Source organism: Coregonus lavaretus (genome assembly GCF_964263955.1).
Source record: "Coregonus lavaretus genome assembly, chromosome: 7".
NCBI classification, from domain to species: domain Eukaryota; kingdom Metazoa; phylum Chordata; class Actinopteri; order Salmoniformes; family Salmonidae; genus Coregonus; species Coregonus lavaretus.
In genome coordinates this window covers 4,046,474-4,067,345 of record NC_139994.1, presented here as the reverse complement: position 1 = coordinate 4,067,345, position 20,872 = coordinate 4,046,474, and the positions used below count along the sequence as shown (strand labels likewise).

Sequence of the window (20,872 nt, the reverse complement as noted above, 5' to 3'; positions counted from 1 at the left end):
CTCCTCTACACTGACCGGTTGTAACAAGACACTAATTAAATATGCGCTAAAACAACAAATCCCGGAGTGACAGGGATCAATGTTGTCCAATGGGAGTAGAGCTGAGGGGGTGGGAACAGCAATCAATCCATCAATAATGGCTACGGTCCCAGGGGGAGGCATGATATGAGGTATGTACGCACTCCTGTCCGCTCCTCTGTGTTACCCCCCTTTTTCAACATCATGCTCTTCTCCTCCTCTAGCCCCTCCCCCTTCTTCAACCTCTCCAAAACGCCAAAGGGGAGGGGCAGAACAAAGGGATGGAATGCAGCTGCGTTTGGTGGAGGAGGTATGGATGGATGGATGGATGGATGGATGGATGGATGGATGGATGGAAGGATGGATGGGTGAGGGTCTGACAGCAGGCAAGGGTCTCAATCATCCTTATTCAAATACAGAAATTGTATTTGAATTCCATAATTTTGAATTTCTATTAGGATATTTAATTTGAATGTCATATTTTGGGATTTGTAATGCACAAATTGAATCATTGAATTCATAAATTGAATTTATATTCATTCAGTGTTTTTTATTTTATATAAAAAAATATATATAGTCAGTTTTAATATGGCAGATATTGCATTTCATTGTCTGCGTCAAGTTTACGAACTATACATTTCAAGTTTCATATATTCAACTTCTCAGATGCATTCAGATTCAGTTCTCTAAATTCAGATTCAAAACCAGAGACAACATCCTGGTACTTTGCCAGCCAGGAGAGGTAGAGGTGAACAGATAGAATCAAACACTCACTGTGGTAAACAGAATCTTCTGGTGGTTTCTGAAGCCAATGTGGCATGTTGAATTTATTTTCATCCTATGAATTTGGCTCTAGCATTTGAGCGGTTTCAGCTATATGCTATTATAACCCTCTGTGGGACATGGACATGCCTTCTGTTTCCCTCTATGATGATCACAGGCCGCGCAGCACAGGTTAGAAGGGAGTGTCACAAAAAACTATGTTGCCCCCATACGAATATAGTTGAATAGCCCTATCATAGCCCTTCTAAGGCTAGCCTTTCCACTCCCTATTTAATCTTGCTCTTGTGACTGACTGGGTTCGAACCAGGTCTCCTACACGTCACAAGACGTAAAAGGACGACATTCTGCTTGTGCCAGTTCCCCCTGATTCAGCTCATACCGAAACTCCAACTCAGGACCTCTGCCTTGCAAACACCCTCCTGAAGTGTTCCAACCCACCACACTATTGCAAAAGGCCTTCTTCAATTTCGTTAGGGGCGACACTTCAGGCTGATGAGTGAGTTTCACAGACCCCCATCTGCTACATTCACCTCCTAAACTCACTTCACAGCGACCACAGTGGTTGAATCAGCACAACAGTAGATACGAGTCCAGTGGCACCATTGTTAAGGACATCACGATGCCTGCTTAGCAAGTACTAGTTCCCCCAGATTCAGCTCATACAGAGACTTGAACTCAGGCCTCAAAAACACACGTGACCGCCCTCCCTGAAGCATTCCAACCCATCTTGCTATTAAAAAGGTATTTCTTCAATTGTGCAAGGGGGTGACACTTTAGGCTGAGTTCCACAGGTCCCCATCTGCTACACTAATACAAGTCTTCAAGAGCCAGCAAAGTTACTCATCAAAAGAGCGTGGTTTGGTGATCCATGCTTACGTGATGAAAACCTTGCCTGAGACCTGAAGACGTGTTAGCTTCAAGTCTCCGGCAAGGGTAGTCATTATAAGGCTAACGCGATTACTGGGTTAAAGACTGCGTTTGCCTGCTGAGCTAAAGCCTAGGCATTGGTCCTGTGACTTGGATGGGTCTCTTCAAGGAGGTCAACGGGGAGTGAAGTGTAACACAGGTGGTCCGGTGACCACGCTCGTGTGAGGAGTGGCGCAGTGGTCTAAGGCACTGCATCGCAGTGCTAGCTGTGCCACTAGAGATCCTGGTTCGAGTCCAGGCTCTGTCGCAGCCGGCCGCAACCGGGAGACCCATGGGCGGTGCACAATTGGTCCAGCGTTGTCCAAGGTAGGGGAGGGTTTGGCCGGCAGGGATGTGGGTTCGTTTCCCACGGGGGGCCAGTATGAAAAAAAACTAAGAAAACATGTATGCACTCACTAACTGTAAGTCGCTCTGGATAAGAGCGTCTGCTAAATGACTAAAATGTAAATGTAATGAGTAACTTGTCTGAGACCTGAAAAGTTGCATTGTCTGGCATACAGGAGACCTGGGTTAAAACCCCATCGGTCAAACTAACACATCTTCAAGGTCTCAGCCAAGGTTGCTCATCACATGGATGGATCACCAAACCACCTCTGTTGCTCTCAATAAATGTGGTGCACAGATCCTTCTACTGTTATTTGCCACAGGAAGTGATGTTGTGCAGTAGGCCTGATTTGGAACCCAGTCAGTTATCTTGGTGCAATGATCGCTGAGTATGAGGTCAAGGGGGGGGGGGGGGGGGGGTGAAATGTTACCGGGGTGGTTCGATGAACCTTGCTGGAGACTTGAAGACTTGTGTTAGCTTCCTGAACGAATCCCTATGGGCTTTATCGACGTGGGCCAACACAGTCTTGTGACATGCAGGAGACCTGGTTCGAACCCAGTCAGTCACAAGAGCAAGATTAAATAGGGAGTGGAAAGGCTAGCCTTAGAAGGGCTATGATAGGGCTATTCAACTATATTCTTATGGGGGCAAATTTAGTTTTTTTGTGACACTCCCTTCTGTGTCCTGCGTGGCCTATAATCATCACAGAGGGGAACAGAAGGCACTTCCTTGTTCCAGAGAGTCTTAACTTTTAGGAATGGGGTTATAATAGCGTAGAGACAGATTCATAGGATGTAAATGTATTCAACATGTCACTTTGGATTCAGAAACCACCGGAAATGTCTGTTTACCACTATCTCATCCGGCTGGCTAAGAACCAGTTACTCTAGTTTTGAAAACTGAATCCATCTGAGAAGTTGAATATATGAAAACTTTTATAAACTTGAAATGACCGTTTGTAAACTTTGATACACAGACAATGAATGCAATATCTACCATATGAAAACTGAATATATAATTTTAAAAAACTTGAATATTCAATGCAATATTCCTTCAATTCAGTTTCAAATAATGAAATACAAGTTACATTTATGAATTTAATGATTCCATTTGTGCATTACAAATTCAATATCCTATTACAAATTTTAAAAATGGAATTGAAATCGATTTCAGTGCGAACAGAAATAGTTCATCATTAGATCCTAACACTCGTCACTCTTCTCATCGTGTGGTTGTCTACTTCTTAAAAAAACCTTTGAGAGATTAGACTAACCAAAACAACTTTGAGATCTCATTCACATATTCTAGTTGATCATTAATATTGACATATTCTAGTTGATCATTAATATTGACATATTCTAGTTGATCATTAATATTGACATATTCTAATTGATCATTAATATTGACATATTCTAATTGATCATTAATATTGACATATTCTAGTTGATCATTAATATTGACATATTCTAGTTGATCATTAATATTGACATATTCTAGTTGATCATTAATATTGACATATTCTAATTGATCATTAATATTGACATATTCTAATTGATCATTAATATTGACATATTCTAATTGATCATTAATATTGACATATTCTAATTGATCATTAATATTGACATATTCTAATTGATCATTAATATTGACATATTCTAATTGATCATTAATATTGACATATTCTAATTGATCATTAGAATTGACATATTCTAATTGATCATTAGAATTGACATATTCTAGTTGATCATTAATATTGACATATTCTAATTGATCATTGATATTCACATATTCTAATTGATCATTGATATTCACATATTCTAATTGATCATTAGACTAGAACACGTTTCACCTTTCTGAGAAGAGAGAAACTGGCTGAAGGATTTTGACCATTGTTGTGTAAAGCATGGTTGAGATGTTGAAATGACATGACCTACAGTATGTAGCCTAGTAGAGTTTAACTTGGGGAGAAGAGACTTTTAGAGATCATTTTTATTTTATTTAACTAGGCAAGTCAGTTAACAAACACATTCTTATTTACAATGACGGCCTACCACGGCCAAACCCGGACGACGCTGGGCCAATTGTGCGCCACCCTATGGGACTCACAATCACGGCAAGATTGACAAGAAAATAACAAACAAGAGATGTTTGTGAGAAGAGTGGTGTCATGTTTTCACTGTAGATAGTCTCGTTACACAACTGGCCATGTAACCTATAGGGACTTCACCAATACTATCATGTGTCAGCTGCTACTTACTATAGAGACTCCACCACCACTATCATGTGTCAGCTGCTACTTACTATAGACTCCACCACCACTATCATGCGTCAGCTGCTACTTACTATAGAGACTCCACCACCACTATCATGTGTCAGCTGCTACTTACTATAGACTCCACCACCACTATCATGTGTCAGCTGCTACTTACTATAGACTCCACCACCACTATCATGTGTCAGCTGCTACTTACTATAGAGACTCCACCACCACTATCATGTGTCAGCTGCTACTTACTATAGAGACTCCACCACCACTATCATGTGTCAGCTGCTACTTACTATAGAGACTCCACCACCACTATCATGTGTCAGCTGCTACTTACTATAGAGACTCCACCACCACTATCATGCGTCAGCTGCTACTTACTATAGAAACTTCACCACCACTAACATGCGTCAGCTGCTACTTACTATAGAGACTCCACCACCACTATCATGTGTCAGCTGCTACTTACTATAGAGAATTCACCACCACTATCATGCGTCAGCTGCTACTTACTATAGAGACTTCACCACCACTATCATGTGTCAGCTGCTACTTACTATAGACTCCACCACCACTATCATGCGTCAGCTGCTACTTACTATAGACTTCACCACCACTATCATGCGTCAGCTGCTACTTACTATAGAGACTCCACCACCACTATCATGCGTCAGCTGCTACTTACTATAGAGACTCCACCACCACTATCATGTGTCAGCTGCTACTTACTATAGAAACTCCACCACCACTATCATGTGTCAGCTGCTACTTACTATAGAGACTCCACCACCACTATCATGTGTCAGCTGCTACTTACTATAGAGACTCCACCACCACTATCATGTGTCAGCTGCTACTTACTATAGAGACTCCACCACCACTATCATGTGTCAGCTGCTACTTACTATAGAGACTCCACCACCACTATCATGTGTCAGCTGCTACTTACTATAGAGACTCCACCACCACTATCATGCGTCAGCTGCTACTTACTATAGAAACTTCACCACCACTAACATGCGTCAGCTGCTACTTACTATAGAGACTCCACCACCACTATCATGTGTCAGCTGCTACTTACTATAGAGAATTCACCACCACTATCATGCGTCAGCTGCTACTTACTATAGAGACTTCACCACCACTATCATGTGTCAGCTGCTACTTACTATAGACTCCACCACCACTATCATGCGTCAGCTGCTACTTACTATAGAGACTTCACCACCACTATCATGCGTCAGCTGCTACTTACTATAGAGACTCCACCACCACTATCATGCGTCAGCTGCTACTTACTATAGAGACTCCACCACCACTAACATGCGTCAGCTGCTACTTACTATAGAGACTCCACCACCACTAACATGCGTCAGCTGCTACTTACTATAGAGACTTCACCACCACTATCATGCGTCAGCTGCTACTTACTATAGACTCCACCACCACTATCATGTGTCAGCTGCTACTTACTATAGACTCCACCACCACTATCATGTGTCAGCTGCTACTTACTATAGAGACTCCACCACCACTATCATGTGTCAGCTGCTACTTACTATAGACTCCACCACCACTATCATGTGTCAGCTGCTACTTACTATAGAGACTTCACCACCACTATCATGCGTCAGCTGCTACTTACTATAGACTTCACCACCACTATCATGTGTCAGCTGCTACTTACTATAGAGACTTCACCACCACTATCATGCGTCAGCTGCTACTTACTATAGAGACTCCACCACCACTATCATGTGTCAGCTGCTACTTACTATAGACTCCACCACCACTATCATGTGTCAGCTGCTACTTACTATAGAGACTTCACCACCACTATCATGCGTCAGCTGCTACTTACTATAGAGACTCCACCACCACTAACATGCGTCAGCTGCTACTTACTATAGAGACTCCACCACCACTATCATGTGTCAGCTGCTACTTACTATAGAGACTCCACCACCACTATCATGTGTCAGCTGCTACTTACTATAGACTCCACCACCACTATCATGTGTCAGCTGCTACTTACTATAGAGACTTCACCACCACTATCATGCGTCAGCTGCTACTTACTATAGAGACTCCACCACCACTAACATGCGTCAGCTGCTACTTACTATAGAGACTCCACCACCACTATCATGTGTCAGCTGCTACTTACTATAGAGACTCCACCACCACTATCATGTGTCAGCTGCTACTTACTATAGAGACTTCACCACCACTATCATGTGTCAGCTGCTACTTACTATAGAGACTCCACCACCACTATCATGTGTCAGCTGCTACTTACTATAGAGACTCCACCACCACTATCATGCGTCAGCTGCTACTTACTATAGAAACTTCACCACCACTAACATGCGTCAGCTGCTACTTACTATAGAGACTCCACCACCACTAACATGCGTCAGCTGCTACTTACTATAGAGACTCCACCACCACTATCATGTGTCAGCTGCTACTTACTATAGAGACTCCACCACCACTATCATGTGTCAGCTGCTACTTACTATAGAGACTTCACCACCACTATCATGTGTCAGCTGCTACTTACTATAGAGACTCCACCACCACTATCATGTGTCAGCTGCTACTTACTATAGAGACTCCACCACCACTATCATGCGTCAGCTGCTACTTACTATAGAAACTTCACCACCACTAACATGCGTCAGCTGCTACTTACTATAGAGACTCCACCACCACTAACATGCGTCAGCTGCTACTTACTATAGAGACTCCACCACCACTATCATGTGTCAGCTGCTACTTACTATAGAGACTCCACCACCACTAACATGCGTCAGCTGCTACTTACTATAGAGACTCCACCACCACTATCATGTGTCAGCTGCTACTTACTATAGAGACTCCACCACCACTATCATGTGTCAGCTGCTACTTACTATAGAGACTCCACCACCACTATCATGTGTCAGCTGCTACTTACTATAGAGACTCCACCACCACTATCATGCGTCAGCTGCTACTTACTATAGAAACTTCACCACCACTAACATGCGTCAGCTGCTACTTACTATAGAGACTCCACCACCACTAACATGCGTCAGCTGCTACTTACTATAGAGACTCCACCACCACTATCATGTGTCAGCTGCTACTTACTATAGAGACTCCACCACCACTAACATGCGTCAGCTGCTACTTACTATAGAGACTCCACCACCACTATCATGTGTCAGCTGCTACTTACTATAGAGACTCCACCACCACTATCATGTGTCAGCTGCTACTTACTATAGAGACTCCACCACCACTAACATGCGTCAGCTGCTACTTACTATAGAGACTCCACCACCACTATCATGTGTCAGCTGCTACTTACTATAGACTCCACCACCACTATCATGTGTCAGCTGCTACTTACTATAGAGACTTCACCACCACTATCATGCGTCAGCTGCTACTTACTATAGAGACTCCACCACCACTAACATGCGTCAGCTGCTACTTACTATAGAGACTCCACCACCACTATCATGTGTCAGCTGCTACTTACTATAGAGACTCCACCACCACTATCATGTGTCAGCTGCTACTTACTATAGAGACTCCACCACCACTATCATGTGTCAGCTGCTACTTACTATAGAGACTCCACCACCACTATCATGTGTCAGCTGCTACTTACTATAGAGACTCCACCACCACTATCATGTGTCAGCTGCAACAATGAGTCCTTAAACCTGTAAAAACACACACACACGCGGCTGGGGTTTCTTGTGGATTATATAACACGGTTCCTGGAATGGAGTCAATATTATTGAATGACTATCACAGGATCCTCTAGCAGGAGGAGGAGCTTCCTATAGCCTCCAAGAAAACATCACACACACCCATCCATGAATTCTCTAGGCATGCCATGAGCCTGAATCACAACAAATAAAACACACAGAAAGTACATGACACAGAAACATGAAAAACAGGCACCATAGGTGTGCTACCAAGGTAACGGGGTTGTAACGCCATAGGTGTGCTACCAAGGTAACAGGGTTGTAACGCCATAGGTGTGCTACCAAGGTAACAGGGTTGTAACGCCATAGGTGTGCTACCAAGGTAACAGGGTTGTAACGCCATAGGTGTGCTACCAAGGTAACAGGGTTGTAACGCCATAGGTGTGCTACCAAGGTAACGGGGTTGTAACGCCATAGGTGTGCTACCAAGGTAACAGGGTTGTAACGCCATAGGTGTGCTACCAAGGTAACGGGGTTGTAACGCCATAGGTGTGCTACCAAGGTAACGGGGTTGTAACGCCATAGGTGTGCTACCAAGGTAACGGGGTTGTAACGCCATAGGTGTGCTACCAAGGTAACAGGGTTGTAACGCCATAGGTGTGCTACCAAGGTAACAGGGTTGTAACGCCATAGGTGTGCTACCAAGGTAACAGGGTTGTAACGCCATAGGTGTGCTACCAAGGTAACAGGGTTGTAACGCCATAGGTGTGCTACCACAGTAAAGGGGTCAAATCCACACCGAACTTCTAAAACCAGAGGAGGACTTTAGGGAAATATAATTAACCGACAAAGTCATGACACCACCCCAATCCACTCCTGATCACAACCACTGTAGCATAATTACTGCTTTATGCAGGCTTTATAACCACTCTACGCAAGCAGTGTGACCCTCGACCATAAAGCTAAGACCAGCTCCCTGTGTTCAGCTCTCAGGTCCCAATAAAGCTTTATCATTTCAAAATAAATAAAAAGAGAGACGCTAGCAGGGATGGGCGCAGTTACAGTATATTAATAAAATGTATACCAGACAAAAACCGTTGATTTCAAAGTTGAACAAACCATAGACCTCTATGCACAAGGACTACTTTTAACAATTTCCATAGAAAATTTTACAAAAACACATTTACTGGAAGAACTGTTTGGATGCTTCTGCACAGTTGTTCCCAGTAAATGCGTTTTTTTATTATTTACTGTGTAAATTGTTAAAAGTAGTCATTATGCATTTAGTGCTATGGTTTGTTAAACTATGAAATCAATGGTTTTTTGTTTGGCATACATTTTAAAATCTCAGCATAATTCTGTTACCGTGGAATTACCCTTCGAATATTTAAATTTCAAATACCCATCCCTACATCTACTCCGAAATGGTGTGATGGTACTACTCCGAGATGGTACTACTCCGAGATGGTACTACTCCGAGATGGTGTGTGATGTTACTACTCCTAGATGGTACTACTCCTAGATGGTACTACTCCTAGATGGTGTGTGATGTTACTACTCCTAGATGGTACTACTCCTAGATGGTGTGTGATGTTACTACTCCTAGATGGTACTACTCCTAGATGGTATTACTCCTAGATGGTGTGTGATGTTACTACTCCTAGATGGCGCAACTCCTGGATCAGGGGTCGGCAACTAGATTCAGCCGTGGGCCGATTTTTGTCGGAGCGGATGGTCGGGGGACCGGAACATAATTATAATAATTTGTACACTACAAATTGACCTCAACTAAGCCCAAAAAGAGAAAATAACATTTGTACCAAAAATGTGGGGCCAAAAAATAAATAGCTTGCGGGCTCGTTTTGGCCTGCGGGCAGCCTGTTGCCGAGTTATGCCGACCCCTGTCCTAGATGGAGTGTGATCGTACAACTCCTAGATGGAGTGTGATCGTACAACTACTAGATCAGGTTTCCCCAACTGGTGGTTTTCTGAGCAGGTTGTTTTTTGGGACACAAGACTAAAAACACCAGCTATTCAACTCCAAGTTATTTTAGGAAATCTGTTCCAAAGTATTCCTACACATAATAGAGAGATACTCTATGTGATCGTATACAAATGTAAGCAAGGTTTGAAATGACTATGTTTTAGTCAAATATTATACCTGTTTGGGGCTGAATCTAGTTGTTGATCCCTATCCTAGGTGATACAACTCCTAGATGGTGTGTGACGGTAAAACTCAAAGAAAAGGTACAACTGCCAATGACCGGAGAAGATGACACATATTTGATCCCACATACAGACACACCCACCATTACACATAAACCTACGCAAACGCACCCACACACACACCACAGAAAGGAAAACATGGATGATGTGTGAAATGGAGTGTGGACTGAAGAGTCTGGGGGCCTTCTGGGAAGGGGATGATGTCACACACACACACCCATAAAAAGCCTTTCAGTGAAGCAGAGCTACAGGGAAGTGAGTTATTGTATTTCATTAGTGCACCGGACGTTACTACCCCCCCCATGCACGGAAAGCCACCCCTCCACCAGTGGAGGCTGCGGAGGGGAGGACAGCTCATAATAATGGCTGGAACGGAGCATAAAGAAAGGCTTCAAACACCTGGAAACCATGTGTTTGATGTATTTGATACCGTTCCACTAATTCCGCCCGAGCCATTACCATGAGTCCGTCCTCCCCAATTAAAGGTGCCCCAACCTCCTGTGCCCTCCACCCACCCACACACACACTCTCGCTAACACGCTCAAAACACATAAAACCTCCTTGTTTCAAAGCAGAACAATAACAGTAACATAAAGCTAAATGTTAGCATGGTGACTAGCTCTCTGATAAACAATGCTATAGTTAGCAGCATGGCAGCTAGCTCTCTGATAAATAAATCTATAGTTAGCAGCATGGTGGCTATAGCTCTCGGGTTTATAAAGCTAAGGGTTAGCATGTTGGTTAACCCTCTGGTAAACAACGCTAATGGTGTAGCAGCATGGTGGCTATAGCTCTCTGGTTCATAAAGCTAAGGCTTAGCATGGTGGCTAGCCCTCTGGTAAACAAATATAAAGGTTAGCAATAGTATTGTGGTGGTATTTAGGACCAGAGTTCACATTCCTTGTAGCATAAGGGATATAGGGGAGGGGGTTGCATAGCCACTAACATCACACCATTGTGTCAGAAATTCCTGCCCTGGGAAATACTGTTAAAAAACATTTCTGTGGAACAACCATGATTGTTCACATTGAGTCCTTTTCTATAATACCAGATCTGTTACCAGCCCCACATACCAGATATTTCTATACCAGATATAGGCCCTGTGTAGCTCAGTTGGTAGAGCATGGCGCTTGCAACGCCAGGGTTGTGGGTTCGTTTCCCACGGGGGGGGCCAGTATGAAAATGTACTTACTTATGGGTTTTTCCCCAATACAGCACCAGTGGGTCACCAATGATTATGTTAATGTTGCTTTAGTGTTATTTTTGGGGAATGGTGTTTCCACATAGCTAGGGCTGACACCGTGGACTTGTCAAGACAGTTCTTTGTGAGAAGGCGTTAACCCACGTTCACAGTGAGCCATTGTTATGCAAATGAAGCTGAAAAGTATCAGGGACCTGGGCCAAGGTCCCAAGTCGGCCCAGTGAGACACGGGTGCCGGCACGCATAAATGGAAACCAAAAAGTCTGAGCCTTTTGGGTAAAATACTGGGGTAAGTCCTTAGTGGAAATACGCCAATAGAGTACATTGCTCTGAATACAGAGTTCACAGGTTTGGATTTGGATAGTTTGTTTCCGTCCCTCTCAGTCTGTCACATACACACAAAGGCAATCACACACACTCCAACATATACTCCGCCACAAGCTATAAGGAAATTATTTCACTTTGTTTACATGCCTCAGCCCGGCAGGGTCAACAACAACGACAATGACGGAAAAAAGACGTCTGATCACAAATACCGACAGACATTCGCTATGCCCCATTACCCTCCTTTCAGTTCAGAAAATAGAATTGAGCATTATCCACACATTTTGGCTTCCCTTGCAGTAGCAGCTTCTGGGGGTCACCTGTGGCCAGAGCGACAAGCCTGATAGGGCTGACACAGAGAGACAGATACATAGCTTCCTGCTCCGTCCTTATCTGGGCTTTCCCGATTCCAACCAGGAGCCTTAGAGCTCAGACACACCCGTAACATTGCTGGCCGAGAGTACTTAGCAACTTAACGTAATTTGCAGAGTTCGCACCGATTTTACATGTTGAATCGTTAAAACATTTTTCGGCAGTCAGACATCTGTAGATCTACATTTGGTGCGATGTGCACACACACACACGACAGAGAGAACAAGAGATAAGAGGGAGGAAGAGAGCCTGCCTCCAATCCTGACAATCCAGCCCTGTTACAATTCCTCCCTTTCCCTCTTTTCCTCCCCCCTCCCCAACACTCCTGCTCTCTCATTAGGGAGCTCCCGTTGGCTTGTTGCCACACAAAACGCTGATGTAAACTGGTCCAGATACGACAGAGGGGGGGCGGCGGCTGGCAGTAAGCGATATGATTGGCCGGTTCTCCAACAGGGAAGGAAAACACAACAACGGTCAGCTGGCCTCTTCAGCAGCAGGTGACGGAAAAAGAGGAGGGGACAAGAGAGGAGGAGAAACATGGAGGAAGAGGAAAGAGCAAAAAAAATATAGAGATCAAATTTGAGATTGAAGGAACAGCAGAATAAAGATGAAGACAGGAGAGAAAGAAAGAGAGAGAGGGGAAGCTAAAAAGGGAGTGAGAAAGAGGGTAGGAAGGAAGGAAGGAAGGAAGGGGAGGGGTGTGTGAAAGAGTAGTGAAGCAGCTGGTAGGTATTTTGTTTTGCTCGTCTGACATGCATGCTAAGTGTGTGTGTGTGTGTGTGTGTGTGTGTGTGTGTGTGTGTAGGAGCTAAAGTCGAGGGTCAGGCAGCTATCCTCCACCAGGCCATGACACACACCAGCATGTCAGCCTAAAGAGAGTGACCCGTACATGGAAGTGTCCTGCTTACACAGGGAAGCTGACACTTCCACATGAGGGATTGCCTTGGGTGTGTGAAGAGGATCATAGTACACACAGGAACATCTGCCATTGTTATAATGAAGTTGAATATTAATGACAGTGTGTGACATCAACAGAACTACTACTGATAAATATTAATAATCCCCCATGAGTTCGGCAGATTAAAGACATGATGACAAGAAAAACACTAAGGAGAAAGAGGACAGCGTGTGGTCAGAGGGGGACAGCGTGTGGTCAGAGGGGGACAGCGTGTTGTCAGAGGGGGACAGCGTGTGGTCAGAGGGGGACAGCGCGCGGTCAGAGGGGGACAGCGCGCGGTCAGAGGGGGACAGCGCGCGGTCAGAGGGGGACAGCGTGCGGTCAGAGGGGGACAGCGTGCGGTCAGAGGGGGACAGCGTGCGGTCAGAGGGGGACAGCGTGTGGTCAGAGGGGGACAGCGCGTGGTCAGAGGGGGACATCGTGTGGTCAGAGGGGGACAGCGCGCGGTCAGAGGGGGACAGCAGGAAACATAAAATGTCTAGTCTAGAGCCCGACCTATATGTTTTTTTTGGGGTCCTACACCCATTTTGGGGGGGACAAAACTAACTGATAATGATATATCTGCCGACATACTGTTTCACAGCGGGAAAATGAAAGTGTCATTATTCCACACTGAATTCTCCTAACTTGCCATCCAAAAGAGCAATTGTCCAATAACTATGCTTCAAATATTGATTTTATACATTGACAATAATGACACATCATGAAAATGGCAGTAAGTGTTCTGATGAGCATGAGAGTCCCTTTTTTCATTCTATCTATTGAATATCGGTTGAATTTTCATCCAATACCAATACAGTGGTAAAAGGCCAAGGTCTATCGTCTCTCTCTCTATCCATTAACTCAATACAGACAGATCCACATCAAAGCTGCCCACGAGGGAGACACACACAGGAAACATTGGGGCAGTTCTCCAATTGTGAGGCACATGTTGTGAATTAATACCCTGGAAGTCAGACTTCACATAATCTAACTCTGCTGGCTGCTCAGAAACACAAATCTTCGTAGGATAAGGGCCCACAGATGGGAGATGCAGGAAGAAAGAGGAACTCAAACTTCGATGCCTGCCCTCCACACACACACACAGCACCAAAAGGGAATACAGTGCAGCAATGTGACTGTGTGTGGAAAAACCCAGGCCAGACAGAAAGGTATATTCCATGAGGTGTATGGAGAGTCAACAATTACTCCATCACCTTCATAACTACTGTCTTCAACATACTGCTGATGAGAAACACAGACTGTGTGTGTATGTGTACACACACACACACACACACACAGAGAGAGAGACAGACAGCGAGACAGACAGCGACAGAGACAGAGAGAGAGAGAGACAGACAGAGAGAGAGAGAGCGACAGAGAGACAGACACAGAGAGAGAGAGACAGACATGGAGAGAGAGACATACATGGAGAGAGATAAGGAGAGAGAGACGGAGAGAGAGACGGAGAGAGAGAACTTGAGGCCCAAATTCAGTTACGGGAATTCCTTTGCTGTTGTATCAGTCTCAGCCCTGGGTCAAGTTTCCTCTTAAAGCCTCATAAACTGACTGTACGTGTGTCAGATAAGGCTCTCCTTTCCGATGTCTCTCTGATCATGGCCTTTTCTCAATTGGATTTGCTCAACTCCTGCGTCCTCTCTCGGCTCCTTTGGAAAAAGGTGAAAGGTAATCGAGGAGAGGGAATGAACTGAGACTCAGACAAATGACATTTACAGGGGTAGATCCCAATATAAATGTGTAAAGTTATAAAAAGTTATTGCTAGATGTGCAAGACAATTTCTAGATAAAACGATAAGTGTGGTTTTTAAACGTGTGCATGCTTTTCTCTTCAGACAAAACAACAGCTGATTCAAAGGGGGGTGTGGCAGATTTCAAAACTCTTCCATGAAGGACTTAGGTAGGATACATAAGACTATCCTTGATTAAACTTCCTTTCACCTACTAACGAATTGACATCTCAACCACTCATCGGTTTCCGGGTCACAGAGGAGAGAGGACGGAGGAGTGAGGGTGGAGGACGGACTTTTACTCAAATGAGAAAAGGCCCATGTTACGGCTGTATGAACCTAAAGCCAGTCGTTCATTTCAGCGTGACACAGGAAGAGACTCTCTGGGAGGCCAAATACAGTTGCTGCACTACCATTATGTTGGGTACTAGCAACACAAATACAGTCAAATGCCTTTCTTTCAGCTCTAAACCCAACAATGCAGTAATCAATAATGTAATACTAGAAATAACATCAGGTAGAACAAAAACACAAAATTAAGAAGAACTTGAGAAAATACGTAAGCACACTATACAGGGTCAGTTCCATTACCATATTTACAATGTGCAGGGATACTGGAGTGATGGAGGTAGATATGTATAGGGGTCAGGAGACTATATACAGGGTCAGTTCAGGTACCATATTTACAATGTGCAGGGATACTGGAGTGATAGAGGTAGATATGTATAGGGGTAAGGTGACTATATACAGGGTCAGTTCCAATACCATATTAACAATGTGCAGGGATACTGGAGTGATAGAGGTAGATATGTATAGGGGTAAGGTGACTATATACAGGGTCAGTTCAGGTACCATATTAACAATGTGCAGGGATACTGGAGTGATAAGAGGTAGATATGTATAGGGGTAAGGTGACTATATACAGGGTCAGTTCAGGTACCATATTAACAATGTGCAGGGATACTGGAGTGATAAGAGGTAGATATGTATAGGGGTAAGGTGACTATATACAGGGTCAGTTCCAATACTATATTTACAATGTGCAGGGATACTGGAGTGATAAGAGGTAGATATGTATAGTGGTAAGGTGACTAGGCATCAGGATATATGATAAACAGAATAGCAGCAGCGTATATGATGATTGTATACGAGTGGGTGTAGTCAGTATATCTGTACAGTATGTGCATCTTATTTGTGTGTGTGAGCAAATTAGTGTTTGGGTGTAGGGTCCTGTGAATGTGCATATCCTAGTAGCAATTGTGTTAGCTATTTAGTTACCCAAATAGCTACGGCTTGGGGATAGAAGCTGTTCAGGAGCCTGTTGTTGTCATACTGGATGCACTGGTTCCGCTTGCCGTGCGGAAGCAGAGAGAACAGTCTATGGCTTGGAGGTAGAACGTATACAAAACAGTCACGATAACAGCTGAAAACTCCCTCGGGGAGGTAGAAGGGTCTGCATTTAACCATCAGGTATTCCAAGACGGGTGACCAACGGGTGGACACTTAAACCGTGCTCCAGTGAGCACACCAGTTATTGTTGATGAGGAGGCAAACCCCCTCCCCCTCTCAATTTCCCTGCGTGTGTGTTTTCAGAACTGGTTCTCGCCTAACAACCACAAGCAGAAGATCCTGTTGAACCAGTAGACAAGGGAATGGGGTCTCCAGTCTCTCTCCTAATACATGGACAGAGGTTAGGGGATGTGTGTGACAAAGAGAAACAATGAGTGACTTGTGCTGTGGAAATGGGTGTTAAACTGGATACAAGGTCCACAATGGATTCTGGACAAACAGCATTCCCACCCCCCCAACATCCCCCACCCGCCGATCCAAGACTACCAAGAGGGGAGTAGGTTACACGTGTGTGTGTGTGTGTGTGTGTGTGTCTAACACACACACACACACACCCACTTCCATTTCCAAACAACCCGCATTCCTCGTTTTACAAGCCCACCACCCCTGCTTGAATACCAACCAACCAACCATTCAACCCTCTATACTACACTGCCCCCAACACTACACTACCCCCCAACCCCAACACTACACTACCCCCCAACCCCTGCACCAACACTACACTACCCCAACACTACTCTACCCAAACACTACCCCCCAACCCCTTCCCCAACACTACCCCCCAACACTACCCCAACACTACCCCCAACCCCTTCCCCAACACTACCCCCCAACACTACACTACCCCAACCCCTTCCCCAACACTACCCCCCAACCCCTGCCCCAACACTACCCCCCAACCCCTGCCCCAACACTACTCTACCCAACCCCTGCCCCAACACTACCCCAACACTACCCCAACACTACCCCCCAACCCCTGCCCCAACACTACCCCCCAACCCCTGCCCCAACACTACCCCCCAACCCCTGCCCCAACACTACTCTACCCCAACCCCAACCCCTGCCCCAACACTACCCCCCAACCCCAACACTACCCCAACCCCAACCCCAACACTACTCTACCCAACCCCTGCCCCAACACTACCCCAACACTACTCTACCCAACCCCAACACTACTCTACACAACCCCTGCCCCAACACTACCCCAACACTACTCTACCCCAACCCCAACACTACTCTACCCAACCCCTGCCCCAACACTACCCCAACACTACTCTACCCAACCCCTGCCCCAACACTACCCCCCAACCCCTTCCCCAACACTACCCCCCAACCCCTGCCCCAACACTACCCCCCAACCCCTGCCCCAACACTACCCCCCAACCCCTGCCTCAACACTACCCCCCAACCCCTTCCCCAACACTACCCCCCAACCCCTGCCCCAACACTACCCCCCAACCCCTGCCCCAACACTACCCCCCAACCCCTGCCTCAACACTACCCCCCAACCCCTGCCCCAACACTACCCCAACACTACTCTACCCAACCCCTGCCCCAACACTACCCCCCAACCCCTGCCCCAACACTACCCCCCAACCCCTGCCCCAACACTACCCCCCAACCCCTGCCCCAACACTACCCCCCAACCCCTGCCCCAACACTACTCTACCCCAACCCCAACCCCTGCCCCAACACTACCCCCCAACCCCAACACTACTCTACCCCAACCCCAACACTACTCTACCCAACCCCTGCCCCAACACTACCCCAACACTACTCTACCCAACCCCAACACTACCCCAACACTACTCTACCCAACCCCTGCCCCAACACTACCCCAACACTACTCTACCCAACCCCAACACTACCCCAACACTACTCTACCCAACCCCTGCCCCAACACTACCCCAACACTACTCTACCCAACCCCTGCCCCAACACTACCCCCCAACCCCTTCCCCAACACTACCCCCCAACCCCTGCCCCAACACTACCCCCCAACCCCTGCCTCAACACTACTCTACCCCCCAACCCCTTCCCCAACACTACCCCCCAACCCCTTCCCCAACACTACCCCCCAACCCCTGCCCCAACACTACCCCCCAACCCCTTCCCCAACACTACCCCCCAACCCCAACACTACTCTACCCAACCCCAACACTACCCCAACACTACTCTACCCAACCCCTTCCCCAACACTACCCCCCAACCCCTGCCCCAACACTACTCTACCCCCAACCCCTGCCCCAACACTACCCCCCAACCCCTGCCCCAACACTACCCCCCAACCCCTGCCACAACACTACCCCGCAACCCCAACACTACTCTACCCAACCCCAACACTACTCTACCCAACCCCAACACTACTCTACCCAACCCCAACACTACTCTACCCTACCCCAACACTACTCTACCCAACCCCTGCCCCAACACTACCCCCCAACCCCTGCCCCAACACTACCCCCCAACCCCTGCCCCAACACTACTCTACCCAACCCCTGCCCCAACACTACCCCAACACTACCCCAACACTACCCCCCAACCCCTGCCCCAACACTACCCCCCAACCCCTGCCCCAACACTACCCCCCAACCCCTGCCCCAACACTACTCTACCCCAACCCCAACCCCAACACTACCCCCCAACCCCAACACTACTCTACCCCAACCCCAACACTACTCTACCCAACCCCTGCCCCAACACTACCCCAACACTACTCTACCCAACCCCAACACTACCCCAACACTACTCTACCCAACCCCTGCCCCAACACTACCCCAACACTACTCTACCCAACCCCTGCCCCAACACTACCCCCCAACCCCTTCCCCAACACTACCCCCCAACCCCTTCCCCAACACTACCCCCCAACCCCTGCCCCAACACTACCCCCCAACCCCTTCCCCAACACTACCCCCCAACCCCAACACTACTCTACCCAACCCCAACACTACCCCAACACTACTCTACCCAACCCCTTCCCCAACACTACCCCCCAACCCCTGCCCCAACACTACCCCCCAACCCCTGCCCCAACACTACCCCCCAACCCCTGCCACAACACTACCCCGCAACCCCTGCCACAACACTACCCCGCAACCCCAACACTACTCTACCCAACCCCAACACTACTCTACCCAACCCTACTCTACCCAACCCCAACACTACCCTACCCCAACACTACTCTACCCAACCCCTGCCCCAACACTACCCCCCAACCCCTGCCCCAACACTACCCCAACACTACTCTACCCCCCAACCCCTGCCCCAACACTACTCTACCCAACCCCTGCCCCAACACTACCCCCCAACCTTACTGGCTGTGTGTGTGTCCCTACTTCCAACAGCAGCCAACGGGGGGGGGGGGGGGGGGGGGGGGGGTTATACACAGTTCATGTTGGTGTTTGTTTGTTTTTGACATAGCTGTGTCTGTGTGTACAGAGTGAATGTGAGAGGGTCAATGTGCAGTATACAGTAGGAGAACTATGGCCATATAAAGACCAGCTGTAAGGACTGAACCTATAGCTGCAGCAAGCGCAGTGGTGTTCCAACCGGAAACCCTGCGGATCCAGAGAGTGAAGGCAATACCTCCTGTGCCATAGAGGCCCAGACCTCAGTCGTTTGAGTGTGTGTGTGTGTGTGTGTGGGTGTGTGTGGGTGTGTGCACGTATCATTTCATTCCTGTGTTCCTACCTTGTTGTCGTGGTGCTGACAGAAGCTCATTCTATCCTGGAACAAAGACAGCAGGGAGAAGTTGGACTGGAAGGACTGGGTCAGGGTCAACCCCACACCTCCTCCTACCCCCCCTCCTCCACCTCCGACGGGGCTGGCCTTGACTAGGCTCACGTGGTGCAGGCTCTCAGCCAGCCTCTCCACGAAGTGGTCCTTGGTCAGCCGGACCCTCTGGTGTGCTCGGATGCAGTTATCACACAGGTACTCCTGGCAGTCCAGGCAGTGGGAGCTGGCCGGGTTCCCCTCGTCACAGGAGCTGCACTGGGGCTCTCCCAGGCGGTGCGGGAGGAGGAGCCCGCCGTGGGGGTGGTGGAACCCGGGTATGGAGCCCCCGCCGACCCACCGGTGGCCGTTCTTATTCTGGACGAGTTGGAGCTGCTCCTCTGAGCTCACGACCACGTCCAGAAGGTTACTCAAGAGGAAGTTGGAGGAAGGGAGCGAGTCCACTCCGGCCTCGGAGACGGAGACCTTCTGGTCGCAGGTGGGGCAGCGGAGTTTGAGAGGGTCCCTATGATTGCGCTGGCCCTCCAGACACTGCCTGCAGAAGGCGTGCAGGCAGGGGAGGACATGGAGGCGCCGGGAGGAGGAGGACGACGAGTGAGAGGAGGAGGAGGAGGTGGAGGAGTTGCAGGAGATGGGAGCAGAGGAGGAGCCGCAGAGCTCCTTGCAGAGAGGACAGGTCTGCAGGTCGGAGTCTGAGAATGAAGCCATCTGAGGTGTTTTAAACAAGGCTACACTTTATAAGAACATGAGGTATTAGTGAGACTGAGGTATTAATTTAGTAAACGTTAGTTAGTTATTCCAGTCGTGTTCTGTGGAAAACCGCCAGAGGTTCGCGGTAGATAGGATAGCATAAGCCTGTAAGTGTTATCTCCTAAACATAACCCTCAACTGACGCCAGATATGCAGATACTGGCTGAGAGAAACGCCGTTTAAAAATTCTGAATCGCATGATTTTT

The 20,872-nt window shown here is 47.2% G+C and overlaps 1 protein-coding gene across 1 annotated transcript in view; it reads right to left on the bottom strand.

Moving 5' to 3' along the window:
* The window catches only part of LOC311132365 (E3 ubiquitin-protein ligase TRIM71-like), a 34,057-nt gene extending 13,395 nt beyond the window's left edge, over window positions 1-20,662 (bottom strand). The window contains exon 1 of the mRNA XM_084165619.1: window positions 19,875-20,662. Within this exon, the coding sequence (XP_084021745.1) occupies window positions 19,875-20,624 (750 nt within the window). The 5' untranslated portion in view covers window positions 20,625-20,662. The remainder of the gene's footprint in view (window positions 1-19,874) is intronic.
* Between the last annotated feature and the right edge of the window lie 210 nt (window positions 20,663-20,872).